Genomic DNA, 17,349 nt, shown 5'->3' with positions numbered 1-17,349 from the left:
TGTCATTAATATTGTTGATGTTACTGTTGATGTTATTTGGTATCATCATTATTATTTTCATTCTTATTATTATCATATTATTATCATTATTGTTTGTATTTTACTATTATCATTATCATCTTTGTTATTATCATTATTTTTTCATTATTATCTTCATTATCAGTATTACCATCATCTCTCATTGTATTATCACTAGTATTGCCATTATCATCATCAGCATAATTATCATTTTTAAAACCATTATGTAGTTTTTTTTTTTTTATTTTCTTTATTAACCATCTATTTCCTTATGAAACAGATTTATTGTTGTTTATTATTATTTCCTAAATATTATTTCTCGATGGCCTGAAAATCTCACCGACTTATAGACGTACGAAACAGCATAGGATTTATGGAAACATAATATTTGTAAATCATATATTTATTAACATAGTTTTAATAAAATGTTGTCAGCAGATACAGTGACTAAGAGGATGGTGCGTGAATGGGGGGAGGGCACCATGGAGTGGGGGGGGGCATAATGGGGGGCATTCATTATATATATATATGTAAATATTTATATGTGTTTATATATGTGTGTGTGTGTGTGTGGTGTGTGAGTGTGTGTGTGTGTGTGTGTGTGTGTGTGTGTGTGTGTGTGTGTGTGTGTGTGTGTGTGTGTGTGTGTGTGTGTGTGCATTTATATATATATATATATATATATATATATATATATATAAATGTATATATACATATATGTATATATACATATATATATATACACATATATTCATATATATATATATATATATATATATATATATATATATATACACACATATATATATATATATATATATATATATATATATATATATATATATATACACACACATTTATATGTGCGTGTGTCCATACATAAAGTGCGTATATATACTGAAATTCATACAAAGGGATACTTTTTCATGAGGTAAATCTCTCTCAAATGCAGGTCGTGATTCAGCATCTATCTAAGGCACCTTGTCAAAGAGGTTTTTTCTTTACCACAACATACAGCATTTCATTTTTTATAAAATTTCTCTTACGGGAATTCTTCAGGCACAGAACCCTAAGGCACAACAACTAGAATTTAAGGCGAAGAAAATGTTATTCCCTCTTCCTGTGACCTCCGACGGGAAACGCACAAACGCACACACACGCACGCACATCTCTGCCTGCGCACACCCACCCACACACGCCCGCAAGATCAGCCCATAGTTGATTACCGCCCGCGAGCGAGACGGGCGGTTCAGATCTCTTTAGGAACACATCGACTACACTCCGTCCAATCTGAGGAAATGAGTAACCGGCAACTCACACCAGACTGGCGTTATCCGATTTCCGACTTTTATTTTGAGAAAAAAAATAATACAATGGTGTTGAAGGCGGCAGATCTTCAATAATAATCTATAATTAAATGAAATAATAAATATAAATACTGTATATAAGGTTTGAAAAGATAAAACATACATTAAGTATCAACCGCTTAGAAAGAAAATGAAACAGCGAATCGGAACGCTCCAGAGTCACAGCCTGAGTTGCCAGTTTTCTTTTTTTCCTGAGATTGAATGCACTACAACGGGCCCTTCGTATATACATGTGACATCTCCGGCATCAACATGACGTCAGATTCGGATTCATGGCATCGTCGTATCATGAAGTCTCGCGGCTCGTGAAGTCAGAGAAGGGATTAGCGAAAATCTCCACGGGAGATAGTGATACGTAATTAGGTGGAGTTCTCAGAAGCTCCATCCCACACAGTGAGGTTAGGGGGGGGGGGGGGAGAGAATTTTGGAATATCGAAAGATTCTTAAATAGCTTTTAAGAACTCAGAAAATGTGTATAAGTAAAATGCCAGATTTGGTCATAGTATTAATAAGACACACAGACAGAATTAAAAAAAAAAAAAAAAAAAAAAAAAACTTTAGTACGAAAAAAAGCGAGATTATTCAATAACAGAAAAAACAAAATCAACGTACAACTCATACGCAGAATCATTCACGAATCACCAGCGGAGGTCTTCTTCTGCAGGACTAACCACGCCCTTGAGACACGTTACCCTCATAACCCCGCCCCCTACACCTTTCTGTGCCACGCCCTCTTCCCGGACGCGCGACGCCCTTGGGGAGCCCGACGCCAAGGGTGAAAGTCGGATGCACTGCAATGGGTGTGTGTGTGTGTGTGTGTGTGTGTGTGTGTGTGTGTGTGTGTGTGTGTGTGTGTGTGTGTGTGTGTGTGTGTGTGTGTGTGTGTGTGACATGCATGGATGGATATCTGCATATGTGGATGACTTTGTGCCTGTGTGTGTGCGTGCGTGTGTCTGTGTGTGTGTGTGTGTGTGTGTGTGTGTGTGTGTGTGTGTGTGTGTGCGTGTGTGCGTGTGACTTCCGTACGCATGGATATCTGCATATGTGGATGACTGTGTGCCTGTGTGTGCGTGTGTGTGTGCGTGCATGACCGCATGTGCATCACCATGTCTCCGCGGGCGCAGCTTCCCGGCCGCATCGCCCGGAGGCTCTAATCCACGTACTTACAAGGTGCGCCACCAGGACGGACTATCTAAGAAAAAAAAAAACACTAGAAAATAGTTTGCAGAGAAAATAATAATAATAATAATAGTATTTATAAAAATTATTCCTCGTCTAAAATCGTAACTAGTTCAAAGTGTATTGGTCTATAAGAATATATTAATAAATTTCTCTGTACAAACCCGAGGCGGGCAACAGAATGTACACACAAATACTAAGAGACGAACAAATCTAAAGAAGGCACATCAATCACTACGTCAATCTGCGACGTCACAAACTCTATTTTGGATTCCAGTTAACAATCATTATTTCATCCTTTAAGAAATCAAAACATTAGTCGATTTCCGATCAATTTCACTGTCGAATTTCATCCACTTTCGTTTGTTCTGAGATGACTGGAGGATCTAGAACAAACGAATGACACGCAGGAGCTGTCAAAACTTTGGGGGCATTGATCAACTTTTTCAAAAAAAAAAGAAAAAAAAGAAGGAATTTGCTGTCCACTCACACTCAGATTTCGAGCAAATTCCAGTTCGAATAAATGTACAAAAGAAGTAACACATATTTCTTGTAATTACATAACAATCTGTTGAGAAACGTTCACAGACGCCCATCTCGTGACACATACGGTTGATGACGTCATCTGTATTGCGACCGGCGTAGTGACGTCATGGCATGGAAGGCACGTGACACCCCGAGGCCGTGACGTCACGCCGGGGCGACGAAAGGGACGCTCGAAAGTCTTCTCGTGTTTCACCTTCAGACCCTTTTCCGAGGCCAGAGTCGCCCTCGAGGACGGAGGACGGTGATATGTAACACCTCGAGAATTAGTACTACATGAAGGCACCTGTTTTGTACTTCATTATTTATAGATTATCTACTATCAACAACACTTTTTTAAACACGGCGGCGGGTGATGACATTTCCACACTTCATCATCAAATGTCTGCTTAAAATTACACTACACACACTCTCAGGAGAAGTTTCCTTTTAATCATTCAACAATAAGACACGCAAATAACAAAAAAGAAAATGTTTTTGGTATGTTTGCTCAAGCAACGGTGAACAGAAATCTCCGTCAAGCTCATTCTACACATAATCTGTCTCGACTTAAGCTCTCGAGTCCAAAACCAGGATATTTCACAATCTCACTGATCCTAATCCTGCGTCAAAAATCCTTCCCTTCTGCACTGGACTTTTTTTCACCGTCTGTGCTCTTGGACCTGAACGACGCTTCGTGAGGTTCTAATACTCTCTAAGAAGATGCTGATATGTACATGCTTTGTAAATCCGTCAGAAGCCAAGGGCGACGGTGCGAGCTAATCATCCGCACTCGAAGACCTGCGGGAATCGCCTCCTTGGCTGGAAGAAACGTGCTTCCGTCCGCTCCCGATCCCGAATACTGCTTCTCTCGACCTAAAGGCTTTAAGTGCTTCCGAAGGCAATTGTGTCCTGATGGATATAGCCAACTAAAAAAGTTGCTAACGGTATATATAAATGGCGATAAAATGTAATCGATCGAAAGGCCATCCAGCCTTAAGAATGCTCGTAGTAGAGTTCCCGGACGTCAGCCAGAGCGGACAGGAGGCTGGAAGTGTTGGTGTCCGGTTTGACGGCATCCGGAGAGTGGCAGGACGCGTCCGTAGACTTCGTTGCCTCCGAGGTGATGCCTGTCGAAGGACCGCCAGCCGCATTAGGAACTGTTCCTCCTCCTCCCCCTCCGCCGCCGCCTCCTCCTCCTGCCCCTCCGTTGCTGTAATCTTCGGGTTCCTCCTTGATGAGAGCCGTGAACTGGGAATCCTGGTACTGGCCTCCACCCACCTGCAGGTACCTGTGTTGGGAAACAGGAGGGAAAGGAGGTAAGTATTGTTGAAGGGTTATGAAAGGGAGGACGCCGGTGTCTTCTCCAGCTCTTCCATTCTCTCGGTCGCTTACGCAAAGAACCAGAATAAGGACTTGCCACCTGTGCTCTTACCTTGTGTTTGCAGGTGGGGTGTAGGTGAAGGTGGTGGCCACGGCGGACACCCTCTCCGGGCCCTTCAGGTACCGGTCGAACTCCGAGCGGTCCACGTCGTCGAACACCTCGGCATCGCCATGTGGGGGGACGGCGACCCCCTCGCCAGTGCTGCTCCCGGCGCTGTTGCTGTTACTGCTGTTGCTGCTGTTGCTAGCTATGGCTCCGGCGGCGCCTCCTCCTGCTGGCCCTCCGCCTCCTCCTCCTCCTCCTGCAACCACTGACCCAGATCCAGCTCCCCCTGCTCCTGCTGCCGCTCCTCCTCCTCCTCCTCCTCCTCCTCCTCCTCCTCCTCCCGACGTGGCTCCTGCTGGTCCCACGCCTTCGCCACTTACGTCACTCCTCGGACCTAAGAATAAAATGAAACATATATTTGACACTGTACAGTTACATGACGCTCATAATTAATCGAAAAGCCTAAGTTTCTTTTAATTCTGATAAAAAGTGATATATACGTTCATAAGGAGAGCTGTTGGCGAAACAAATGCTCGCCTTTTGTCCGAAATCGGTCTGTCAGCAAAGCGGCCTTAAAGAAAAATAAATACTTACTGCTGAAGGCCGGATGGGAAAAAGCAGGGTGGTGGTGGTCGTGCGTGTAGCCCTGAGGGTCGTAGTGGGCCGGGTAGTAGCCCTCGGCGCCGTTCATGTAGTCGTGGTAGTCGTAGTTGTGCGGCGGGTAGCCCGGGGCTGGCCCTGGGTACATGTAGCCCGAGTAGTTCTGTTGTGACTGCGAGAAGTAGTGCAGCAAGCGGGACGCCTGGTGGGGGCCCTCCATCGGGTGCTGCTGCTGCGGGTGCTCCTGGTGGTGGAGGTGCTGCTGCTGGTGGTGGTGGTGGAGGGCGGCGGAGGTGTGGAGGTGGTCGTGGTCGTGGGGCGAGGCCTCGGGCGGCGTCGGGAGGGCGGCGAGGGTGCAGCCGAGGGGCGCGGCCTGGGGCGGCTGCGGGGGAGGCCAGGCGGGCTCGGGGGAGCACGTGGGTGAGGTGTCGGGCGTGTGGAGCGCCGGAAGCACGGGCGGCGTGAAGGTGGTGGGCGGCGTGAAGGTCGTGGGCGGCAGCGATGGGATGCTCGTGTTGCTGCTCACGTTGTTGTTATTGTTGTTGTTGTTAAGCGGCGCCGTGAGCGTGGCCTGCAGGAACCCGCCCGGGATGGACGGACTCGCGACCTTCCGCAGATGCGCCTCCACCGTGGGCGAGGAGGTGACGGTGGGCGTGGAGGAGGTGGACGAAGGCGTGGAGGCAGCGGAGACGCCGGGCGTCGAGGAGCCGCCGGGCTTCTTGGGCTGCTGCTGCTTGCGGCGCCGCGGGCGGTACTTGTAGTCGGGGTGGTCGGCCATGTGCTTGAGGCGAAGGCGCTCGGCCTCCTCCACGTACGGGCGGCGCTCCGTGGGCGTCAGGGAGCGCCACTTCTTGCCTGCGGGCGGAAGAAAAAAAACATTACCAAGAGAAAAGGAGAGAAAGGCTTGCGCAAGTTTGTGTATGTGCTGATATATCTATATAAGTACATACATACATACATAGAGGGAGATCACAGGCGGATCAAAAGTATCAAGTGAGAGCAAGATATACTCTCCCGCAAACTCTAACACAAACAACGGGCAGATCAAAATACCAAACGCAAACACATCTACAAACAAACAGGCCTAAAGCCCTAAGATCTATTTGCCTCAACTCCGGTAGCTGCCGCGTGGGTGAGAGGGCGCCGCTTTGTGTGGCTTAGGATGGTCTGTGTCAACATCACTACATCGTTCTATAACCGCTCGGCCAAACACTCACCAGGCGTCGTGCATGTTTAGCTTGTGGTGTTGAGAGAGAGAGAGAGAGAGAGAGAGAGAGAGAGAGAGAGAGAGAGAGAGAGAGAGAGAGAGAGAGAGAGAGAGAGAGAGAGAGAGAGAGAGAGAGAGAGGGCGAGTTAGAGAGAGAGAGAGAGAGAGAGAGAGAGAGAGAGAGAGAGAGAGAGAGAGAGAGAGAGAGAGAGAGAGAGAGAGAGAGAGAGAGAGAGAGAGAGAGAGAGAGAGAGAGAGAGAGAGAGAGAGAGAGAGAGAGAGAGAGAGAGAGAGAGAGAGAGAGAGAGAGAGAGAGAGAGAGAGAGAGAGAGAGAGCGAGAGTGAGAGCGAGAGCGAGAAAGAGAGCGAGAGAGAGAGAGAGAGAGAGAAAGAGCGTTTAATTAACATGGAGATTTCAATTATATCAGACTATCCGAAAGAGACACTTAGTACCCGGGGTCATAATCATACCAAACGTAGATAAGAGACAGCAGATAAAGAGATAGACAGGCAGATCGACAGACAGCTCCAAAATGAGAGAGAGAGGAAGGGAGAGGGACGAGAGGGAGACAATGGGCAGGGCTGAGTGCCTGGTCGACCTACCCATCCGTCACCCTCTCGTATCGCTTCCTTCATCGCCTCCGCCACGCACGCAGCGCCCCTTCCCCCTCCTTCCTTCGACCCTCCGCATGCCTCCTTAGTCTTCCTTCTTTCTCTGTTATTTCCTCCTTCTTTCTCTGTTATTTCCTCCTTCTTTCTCCGTTATTCCCTCATTCCTTCGACTTTCCAAACGCCCTCTTATTTCTCCTTCTGTCATTCCCTTCCTTTTTTCTTCCTTATTTCCGCCTTCTGTCTTCCTCCCTGCTATCATTTTCTTGTCTTTTTTTTCTCTTCGTGACATTGCAGACTTTCTTTCTTTCCTCCTTCTTCTTCTTCTTCTTCTTCTTCTCCTCCTCCTCCTCCTCCTCCTCCTCCTCCTCCTCCTCCTCCTCCTCCTCCTCCTCCTCCTCCTCCTCCTCCTCCTCCTCCTCCTCCTCCACCTCCTTCTCTTCCTCCTTCTCCTCCTCCTCCACCTCCACCTCCTCCTGAAGCAGACCTTAAGATGCCCCAATGATAACCACCGCCCCTCCCACCTTCCTCCCTCCCTTCCAGATATTGTCTCTCCCGGAGGATGCTGCGTCCTGATCTGCCAGACGGGAGAGGATGCTCTTCCTCTTGCGATCTCCTCCTCTTTGGCCCTTCTGGTTCCTTATCTTCTTTCCTTCTCTTTGACTCGTTTAAGAATTTTGTATGATTTTCTTTCCTTCTTTTTATTTTTCGTTTTTAATTTTCTCTTTTTGTTTCTTACTTTTTTTCTTTTCTTTTGTTTCTTTTCTTTTCTTGTTCTGTTTTATCATCGTCTGCTCCTGTTTAGCATCTGGATTTTATCTCATGTACGAGAGTCTGCCTTACTTTGTTTCTGTCTGTCTGTCTGTCTGCCTGTCTGTATGTATGTATGTATATATATGTCTCTCTCTCTCTCTCTCTCTCTCTCTCTCTCTCTCTCTCTCTCTCTCTCTCTCTCTCTCTCTCTCTCTCTCTCTCTCTCTCTGTATGTATGTATGTATGTATATATATGTCTCTCTCTCTCTCTGTATGTATGTATGTATGTATATATATGTCTCTCTCTCTCTGTATGTATGTATGTATCTCTCTCTCTCTCTCTCTCTCTCTCTCTCTCTCTCTCTCTCTCTCTCTCTCTCTCTCTCTCTCTCTCTCTCTCTCTCTCTCTCTCCTTCCCTCTCTCTCTCTTTCCTTCCCTCTCTCTCTCTCTTTTCCTTCCCTCTCTCTCTCTCTTTCCTTCCCTCTCTCTCTCTTTCCTTCCCTCTCTCTCCCTTTCCCTCTCTCTCTCTACCTTTCCTTCCCTCCCTTCCTCTCCCTCCCTCCTTCCCTCCCTCCCTCCCTCCCTCCCTCCCTCCCTCCCTCCCTCCCTCTCTCTTTCTCTCCATCCCTCCCTCCCTCCCTCCCTCCCTCCCTCCCTCCCTCCCTCCCTCTCTCTTTCTCTCCATCCCTCCCTCCCTCCCTCCCTCCCTCCCTCTCCCTTCCCCTCCCTCCCTCCCTATCCACGCGTCGCATAGGCCCGACCGCTTCAAGATCGAAACGCTGATGCGGTTTTCTGAAAAATGGCTTTTGTCTCCCGTTGGCCCTCGCGAAGTGCCGGGTTTGTCCTGTGGCCGCAGGTACGTCTCCGTGGCATGTGAAATGAGGGCGCCCGTGGTCTATCTGGACGCCCCTACACCTGCCACACGCCCGCAAGGACGTTGATGGAACGTGGGTGGGTGAGTGTGTTTTTTTTTTTTTTTTTTTTTTTTTTTTTTTGGCAAGGGAAGCGTACCTGGCGTTTTTCGTTTCATTTTATTTTATTTATGTATCTATCTATTTATTCATTTATTCATTTGTTTATTCATTTATTCGTTTATTCATTTAATTTTGTCTATTTATATATTCATTCATCTTTTATTTCTTATTTATGTTTCTTACTTTTTTTCTAGTCATCCGCATACTCACATAGACAGATCGGTTCTTGATATCAACGCTATAGACATCTTATATATAAAATATATATATATATATATATATAAGATAATAAATATTTTTTTCTTTTTTTAAACTAATCTCTCTAAATTTCGCATCTTTGATCCAGTTATTATAACCGCAACCCTCTCAGACTCTCCAGGATCAACAAGCGGGCAATTTGCAACGACAAGGCAACCTGCACTCCCGGGTGGCGGAGGTGATGCTAATGAGCGCTCCGCCAGGTAAGAGTGTCCGTCGCTTGGGGAGGGGGGGGGGGGGGTTCCAGGTAACCGCCCTCTGCTTCGTCTTGGGTTTAATAACGCTAAGATATCTGATTTTGTTATTGTTATTGTTGTTGTTATTGCTATTATTATTGTGGTTATTATTATTATTATCATTATTATTATTATTATTATTATTATCATTATTATTACCATTATTATCTCTATTACGATTATGATTATCATTATCACCATCATTATCATCATCATCATTAGCAGCAGCGGCATTTTCACTACCTTTTTCATCCTCATTTACAGCCTCATTTTCATCATCATTATCATTTACACAACCACCCTCACTTACAGTATCATTTTTATATCATTATCATGTTCTTATTACCTTTAGTTACCTTACAATATCCCTCTTATTATATTTTTCCTATTCCCTCTCAGCATCACCTTCCTCCCTCTCCCTTACAATTTCCGTTATTATCCTCCTCCTCTTCCCTTCCATCATCACCACTCCCCCCCCCCCCCCTTTCCCCACTCTCCCTATCTAAATCTTTCACTACAAATTCTTCCTACATAATCCTCCTCCTCTCCGCCACAGCCGCCCGCCCGCCCGCCCGCCCGCCCGCCCGCCCGCCTGTCCTACGCCCCGGGCCGCCCATTCCGGAGCGACATTCTCCCTCTCGACGCCCATTTCCTCGCGCCGCCGGACTCCCTAGTGCGCCCGTGCCCAGACGCCCGTCACGCCTCTTAGGGGCCGCCCACGAACCCTTCCTGCCGCGGCCTTCTCTCTCTCGCCGCCCTCTCGTCTCGCCGAGGGACGGGGCCGAATGTTCTTGTTCTCGAATCTCGGTCTCGAATCTTGTTCTTGAATGTTCTTGTTCTCGAATCTTCTTCTCGAATGTTCTTGTTCTGGAATGTTCTTGTTCTCGAATTTTGTTCTCGAATGTTCTTGTTCTCGAATCTTGTTCTTGAATGTTCTTGTTCTCGAATCTTCTTCTAGAATGTTCTTGTTCTCGAATCTTGTTCTTGAATGTTCTTGTTCTCGAATCTTCTTCTAGAATGTTCTTGTTCTCGAATCTCGGTCTCGAATCTTGTTCTTGAATGTTCTTGTTCTCGAATCTTCTTCTCGAATGTTCTTGTTCTGGAATGTTCTTGTTCTCGAATCTTGTTCTCGAATGTTCTTGTTCTCGAATCTTGTTCTTGAATGTTCTTGTTTGGGGGGGGCGGGTTCTTGAATGTTTTTGTTCTAGAATGTTCTTGTTTGATGCTGTTTTGTTTGGTATATTACTCTCTCGGGCTGTTCTTGTTTAGTTTGCCCTTGCTTTGTTTTGTTCTTGCTTTGAGTATATATATATATATATATATATATATATATATACATATATATAAGCATGTGTATATATATAAATATAGATAGATGGACAGATAGATAGATACATAGATACAAAGATAGATAGGTAGATAGACAGATAGATAGATACATACATACATACATACATACATACATACATTCATAGATAGGTAGACAGATAGATAGATAGATAGATATAGATAGACAAACAGACAGACAAACAGACAGACAGAGAGATAGATAGATAATAACATAGATACATAAGTATAGATATGCTGCAAGTATATGTATAGCATATGTGTGTGTGTGTGTGTATATGCGCACATATACATATGTACATGTATGTATATATATGTATGAGAGAATGAGAGAGAGAGAGAGAAAAAAAGAGAGAGAAAGAGAGAGAGAGAGAGAGAGAGAGAGAGAGAGAGAGAGAGAGAGAGAGAGAGAGAGAGAGAGAGAGAAAGAGAGAGAGAGAGAGAGAGTGAACGAGATTAAAAGACTAAACGTAGAGAAATAGCAAAACAGCAGCAACATAAACGCATATGCATACAAAGTTGCAGAGTTGCAGACCCTCCCTTTTTACCCCCCCCCCTCCTTTCCCACCCCACGCCACCTCCCTACCCCCCACTTTCCAGCGCATCCTCTCGGTCTCTTATCTTTTCATCTATACTATCATTTCCTCTCCGCCCCCTCCCCCCTCCCCCCTCCCCACCCGCCCCCCTTTCCTCCTCGAACATCCGCCTATGACAGACCAGTAGGGGGAGGAGAGGGGGTGAGGGAGGGGGAGGAGAGGGGGAGGGGAGAGGGGAAAAGAGGAGGAGGGGGGGAAGAGGGAGGAAGGGGAGGGGGAAGAGCAGGGGAGAGGGAGAGGAATGAAGGGGGAGAGGTAAGGAGGAGACGGAGGGGGAAGAGGGGAATAGGTAGACGGAAGGGTAGAAGAGGAGGAGAAGGGAAGAGGGAAGGGTGGTGATGCGGAAGAGGGAGATGAAGGAGTGAGGGGGGGAAGGAAAAGGGAAGAGTGAGAGAGAGAGAGAGAGAGGAAGAGAGAGAAAGAGAGAGAGAGAGAGAGAGAGAGAGAGAGAGAGAGAGAGAGAGAGAGAGAGAGAGAGAGAGAGAGATGGGATTAGAAAGGAGGGGGGGGGGAGAAGAGCGAGAGTGGGGAAGTGGGGGAAGGGGGGGGGTTGTCATCTACACCTCGAGCGCCATATTAAATAAACACAGACGGCGGTGGATGGAAAACAGTAAAACAATTCATTTAGTTTCGTTCATCAAATGCGCAATATTTCACCGCATACCATTTATTTTCCCTTCATTTCTTTTTTAATTCTTAATTCGCATATATTTTTTCCGCTTAGAAAAATAATTTAAAAAAATAAAGCCAGAAAAATCAACAGGGAATAAAATTCGAATAGAATATATTTTCGCTTTAATCACCTTGAATCTATAGCAAATGGCACTTGATCCTGTTAAAATGACAATAATTATAATAATAATGATATAGGTAATGATAGTTATAATATTAATAGCAATGATGATAGTAATAATAATGGTGATGATAATAATGATAATAATTAATGATAATAATTATAACAATAACAATAATAATGATGATAATTATTATTATCATTATCAGTAATATTATTATTATTGCTATTGTAATTATGATACTAATAATGGTATTACTATTTTTACTATAAATATTATTATTAACCTTATGACGAAAATAATTATCATAATAATAACAATCACTTGTCAATGATAATGAAAACAGTAATAAAATACGGTTTTATGAACACTTAAAGCAATGCATATGATATTTAAAACCTTTTGGCAGGAACAAGAAACCCCTCCCTCCCCACCCCCACCCCCCTCCACCTCCGCCCCAACCGACAAATATTCGCGGCAACATCAAATGACGTTAGTGAAAACAAAAAACAGGAAATCAAAATAAAAGCGAGAGAGCCAGCAGGTCCCGCCGCAACCGCCGCCGCCACGGCCAGTCACGCGTACCTGCTAGTTAGCGCCGCACAGGTAGTATTTCAGGGCCTGCTTGGACGGAGGGGGCGGAGCCTACGTGAGGTGGGAGGAGTCATGGATATTAACGCGTCCCGATCCCTTCCTTTAAAGCGCCGTCTTCCCGGCTCTTTTTTTTATTTTTTTTTTTCTCTCTCTCTCTCTCTCTTTCTCTCTCTCTCTCCTTCTCTCTCGGTTTCTTTTTTTATGGTGTTTTTAAAAGGTACGTATGTGGTTGTTGTTTGGAGGGTTTATGTTTTCCTGAGCTATGCCTGGTTTTCACTCATTTCGGCGCAATAATTCGGAGAGCGAGCGGAAGGAGAGGTGATAGGGAAGAGAGAGAGCGGTGGGAGGAGTTTGAAGGAATTGGATGGGCGGCGCCACCGTTGGCTCCACCTACTTAACCATAAGACGGGACTCCATGCGCTCTTCTCTCCCCCCCCCCCCCACCCCATCCACACCATCCCCCTACTCATATTTCCCGCCGCCTCCATCGTTAAAAAGCAAATTCACTGTCCCCGACGTCCCCGCCTCCTTCAGCTAAAGCTAAGACGTAAATCTCTCGACACTAAGGCATCCGCATGTAAGTCTGAAGTCCTCGGCCTGTCTCCTCAGTTCCCCGCTGGCTCTCGCGGGTGCCATCGCTGAGCCGGTGCCAAGCAGGAGGACGGGCTCGGTGAAGGGATCTCGTGTCATGCGCCATCGCCGCCCAACGTGCTTGCGTGACGTGTCTCTGTTCCGTCATGATGGCGGGGAATGAGGAATGGTTGTTATGACACGCTGACACGGATTCGGTCCAGCCGCCTTCGCAAATGTATCACAAGCATTCTTCAGTTCGGTTTTACTACCGCAACGTGAACATAAATTCCAATTATGATTAGACAAGGACCTTTTCTCATTCCCCCCCCCCCCTATCCCCTTTTCCTCCGAACATAAACAAAACAAAGATAGAATCGAAACCCCTGAAAGAGACTCGATTATTTTCCTGTCCCCGTCGACCGTTTATTTCTCCCTCGCACTCACAGCCCAAGTCGATCGAGTAACAGCGACTCGACGGAGCTTATTTATCGACCTTCTTGTAGTCCTACCGGTCGACGGACATGGGGCGGCATTAAGCGGCGGTGGCACTGGCTGATGGGGCACAGTGCCTTAGGGGATTAGCGGTACGTGAGGTGGCATCATTGGCGGGAGAGTGCCAGGCAGGTAGGGCTGGTGGCATGGGCGCTTGGGGCATCGGTGTTGGCAGGGGCAGGGGGAAGGTAGGGGAGAGGAGAGGGATGGAAGGGAGGTTGAAGGGAGATGGAAAGGAAGTGGAGGAAAGGAGAAGGATAGAAGGAGGGAGAGGGAGAAAGGATAGATAGAGAATAAGGAACAGAAAAGAGATAGAAAGAATAGGTAGCAGGTGAGTTATTCATGTAACAAAGTTCACCGAGGAAAAGTAGGAAGAAGAAGGAGATATAAAGGAATAAGAGATAATGAAGACGGAAAGGGAGGAGGGAAAATGAGATAATAAATTGATGCAAGGATATGTTGAAAAGGGAGAGGAAGGAGAGAAAGAGAGAGAGAGAAGATACCGCAGACGAATGGGAGGAGGAAGAAAAGAAAAGAATGGAAAAAAGTAAAAAAAACAAAAACATATGAGACAGAAGAAAACGGTAGAAATGGGAGGGAACGAAAGGGGAAATATCAAAAAAACAAAGATTAGAAAGTAAAGAGAAAACCCAAATATATGTCTAGCCTTTGGGTCTCCTTCTATTCCCTCCTTCTACTTCCCTTTTGTCCTCTATATTATCTTCCTTATCCCCTTCCGCCTCCTCCCTTCCCCAGACACAGTAACACCGTACTTGAAGGCCTGTTCTCGCTATCTTTCTCTATTTTCCTTTTCCCTTTTCATTTCCCTTACCTCTCTCTCTCTCTCTCTCTCTCTCTCTCTCTCTCTCTCTCTCTCTCTATCTCTCTCTCTCTCTCTCTCTCTCTCTCTCTCTCTCTCTCTCTCTCTCTCTCTCTCTCTCTCTCGCTCTCGCTCTCTCTCTCGCTCTCTTTCTCTATCTATTTATCTATCTATCTATCTATCTATCTATCTATCTATCTATCTATCTATTTGTTTATCTATTTATCTATCTATTTATCTATCTGCCTATCTATCTATCTGTCTATCTATCTATATCTCTGTATATCGTTCTGCGCATCTTTCTCTCACCCTCTTACTCATCCACTCCGATTCGGCGAAGAACACAAATGCGAAAGAAGGAACGAAGAACAAAATAATAAGAAGAGATAAAGCATAAAATAAAAACAAAAAAATAAATCAAACTGTGTTACGAAATGACGAAGCGTAAAGAGCGAAAAGAGAGAGTTTTAGAAGGACAAGTGCCATGATGTTTTGATCCGACATGACACGTTTGACAGCGCTGTGTTGTTTTGTCAAGTGTGAATGCGTCGTCAAGGATATATAGGCATACGAGGGTTAGTGGGTGTAGATGCCCTGTTGTGTGGGGGCGTGCCTGGCCATGGGCGTGACGGCATAAGGCGTGTCGGAGGCGTGTCGAGGTTGTAGCTCCTGAATACTAATAAACATACCATTGGTCACACTTCCCGAGGGCATATAGGTGGTGTGGGGGGAGAGGGGAGGGGGGAGGGAAGAAGGAGAGGGAGGGAGGGAGGGGAGGGGGAGGGAAGGAGGAGAGGGAGGAAGGGAGGGAGGGAGGGAGGGAGGGAGGGAGGGAGGGAGGGGAGGGAGGAAGAAGGAAAGGGAGGGAGGGAAGGAGGGGAGGGGTAAGGGCGGGATAAGGAGGGAGAGGAGAGAGAGGTGGTAGGGAGGGAGGAAAAAGGAAAGGGAGGGAGGGAAGGAAGGGAGGGGTAAGGGCGGGATATAGAGGAAGAGGAGAGAGAGGTGGTGGGGAGGGAGGAAGAAGGAGAGGAGAGAGAGGGAGGGGAGGGGTAAGGGCGGGATAAGGAGGGAGAGGAGAGAGAGGTGGTGGGGAGGGAGGAAGAAGGAGAGGGAGGGAAGGAAGGGAGGGATAAGGGCGGGATAAGGTGGGAGAGGAGAGGGAGGTTGTGGGGAGGGAGGAAGAAGGAGAGGAGAAAGAGGTTGGGGGGGAGGAAAAGGTGAGGAGGAAAAGGTGGGGAGGATGGGGGCAGGGGAAGGAAGGAGGAGGGAGAGGAGATCGAGGTGTGGGGAAGGGGATAGGGGTACGGGAGAGGGAAGGGAAGAGGAAGGGAGAAGGAGAAAGGACAGAAAGGAAGAGGGAGCAGCAGGAAGAGGGGAGGGAGGATGAGGGAAAGTGAGGGAGGGGACGGGAGAGGGAAGGAGTGGGGTACCGGGGGAGGAAATAGGAGGGGAAGAGAAGAGACGGAAGAGGGTCGGGGGATAAAGGGAGAGGAGAGGGATAGGAGAAGAAGAGGAGAGGGTAAGGAGAGAGGAGGGGGATGGGGGAGGAGGGAAAGCAGGAAGGGAGAGTGAAGTTCGTGATGGTGATGGTTGTTAAATGAATCTCTCTCTCTCTCTCTCTCTCTCTCTCTCTCTCTCTCTCTCTCTCTCTCTATATATATATATATATATATATATATATATATCATTTTCTCATTCCCTCTCTCTCTCTCGCTCTCGCTCTCGCTTTCTCTCCCCCTTCCCCTCCCACCTCCCCCTCCATCCCTCTCACTCTCCCTCACCCTTCCTCCCTCACCCTCTCTCTCGTTCCCTCAATCTGCCCGTCTCCCTCTCTTCCTTACACTTCATTATTTCCATCCCTAGACCCCATTCTCCCCCTTCCCCCACCCCCACCCCCCCATCTACATACCAGACCCCAGGGAAGCTATGAGGAGGCGTCAAGGGGAGGGAGGGAGCGGGGGGGGGGGAGAAGGGAGGCAGGTATGAGGGGTTTATCTCTCCCATGTGGGTGGTATGAGGAATGGGATAAGCTACTACGTGGTATTCTATAGATGGATAGGGAGGGAAATATCCTGTAATTGGATGATTGGGATTATTATCCAGATGGATGGCTCGGCTCGGCAGGTGTTTCGAGTCTGGATAGGGGCGAGATGGCGTTTGGATGAGGTGTCGTTATTCCCCTGGCATAGCGGTTAACATACTAATCAAATGAGGCGGTAGGGAGGAAGAAGAGGGGGTGGGAGATGAGAGGTGGGATGGGAGGAATTTCTTTCTCTCTCTCTCTCTGTGTCTCTTTCTCTTTCTTTTTTTCCCTCTCTTTCTCTTTTTTTTTTTCTCTTTCTCTTTCTCTTTCTCTTTCTATTTCTCTCTCTCTCTCACTTCCTCTCCCTCTCCCTCTCCCTCTCCCTCTCCCTCTCCCTCTCCCTCTCCCTCTCCCTCTCCCTCTCCCTCTCCCTCTCCCTCTCCCTCTCCCTCTCCCTCTCCCTCTCCCTCTCCCTCTCCCTCTCCCTCTCCCTCTCCCTCTCCCTCCCCCTCTTCCTCTCTCTGTACGTGTGGACTTTGTAGTATACTAAAGCATATTATGTGTATACAGACCTTGTGAGTCATTGCTTAAGAGGAAAAGAAAGACAAAATACCGTTTTTTTTACTTAAATTTCCGAACGAAGAAACCAAAGAAGGCGAAACAAAAAGACATAAATCAAGGGGAAAAAAAAAAGAGACAAACCAAAAACGCACACAACAAACGAAAACTACGAAGAAAAGAAAACGACAGGAAGGAAGGAAGGAAGGAGAGAGAGAGAGAGTAACACGTTATCGACCGACACGCGATGCTTTTTAACCCTTATGATAAGTCCTACTCCCTTCCCGTCGGCGCCTTCCTAATCGCGGTGGTCCTCGGGCCGGGGAATCGCGTGTTGATTCTGATTAGCATATATCATCCTTTAATCCACTTATCACTGCTACTTTATTTGTACAGCCA

General features: G+C 46.7%; 1 protein-coding gene across 1 annotated transcript in view; it reads right to left on the bottom strand.

Annotated features, from left to right (window-relative positions):
• Window positions 1-1,891: 1,891 nt before the first annotated feature.
• Window positions 1,892-17,349, bottom strand: part of LOC125041380 (transcription factor SOX-17-like) — a 38,911-nt gene continuing 23,453 nt past the window's right edge. Inside the window, exons 2-4 of the mRNA XM_047636279.1 lie at window positions 5,110-5,970; window positions 4,522-4,909; window positions 1,892-4,377 (exon numbers count right to left, since the gene is read on the bottom strand). Coding sequence (XP_047492235.1) covers window positions 4,083-4,377; window positions 4,522-4,909; window positions 5,110-5,970 — 1,544 coding nt within the window. The 3' untranslated portion in view covers window positions 1,892-4,082. The remainder of the gene's footprint in view (window positions 4,378-4,521; window positions 4,910-5,109; window positions 5,971-17,349) is intronic.

This window comes from Penaeus chinensis, chromosome 30 (assembly GCF_019202785.1).
Source record: "Penaeus chinensis breed Huanghai No. 1 chromosome 30, ASM1920278v2, whole genome shotgun sequence".
Lineage (NCBI taxonomy): Eukaryota > Metazoa > Arthropoda > Malacostraca > Decapoda > Penaeidae > Penaeus > Penaeus chinensis.
The sequence above is the reverse complement of the archived record's forward strand: the minus strand, read 5'-3'. Positions and strand labels throughout refer to the sequence as shown.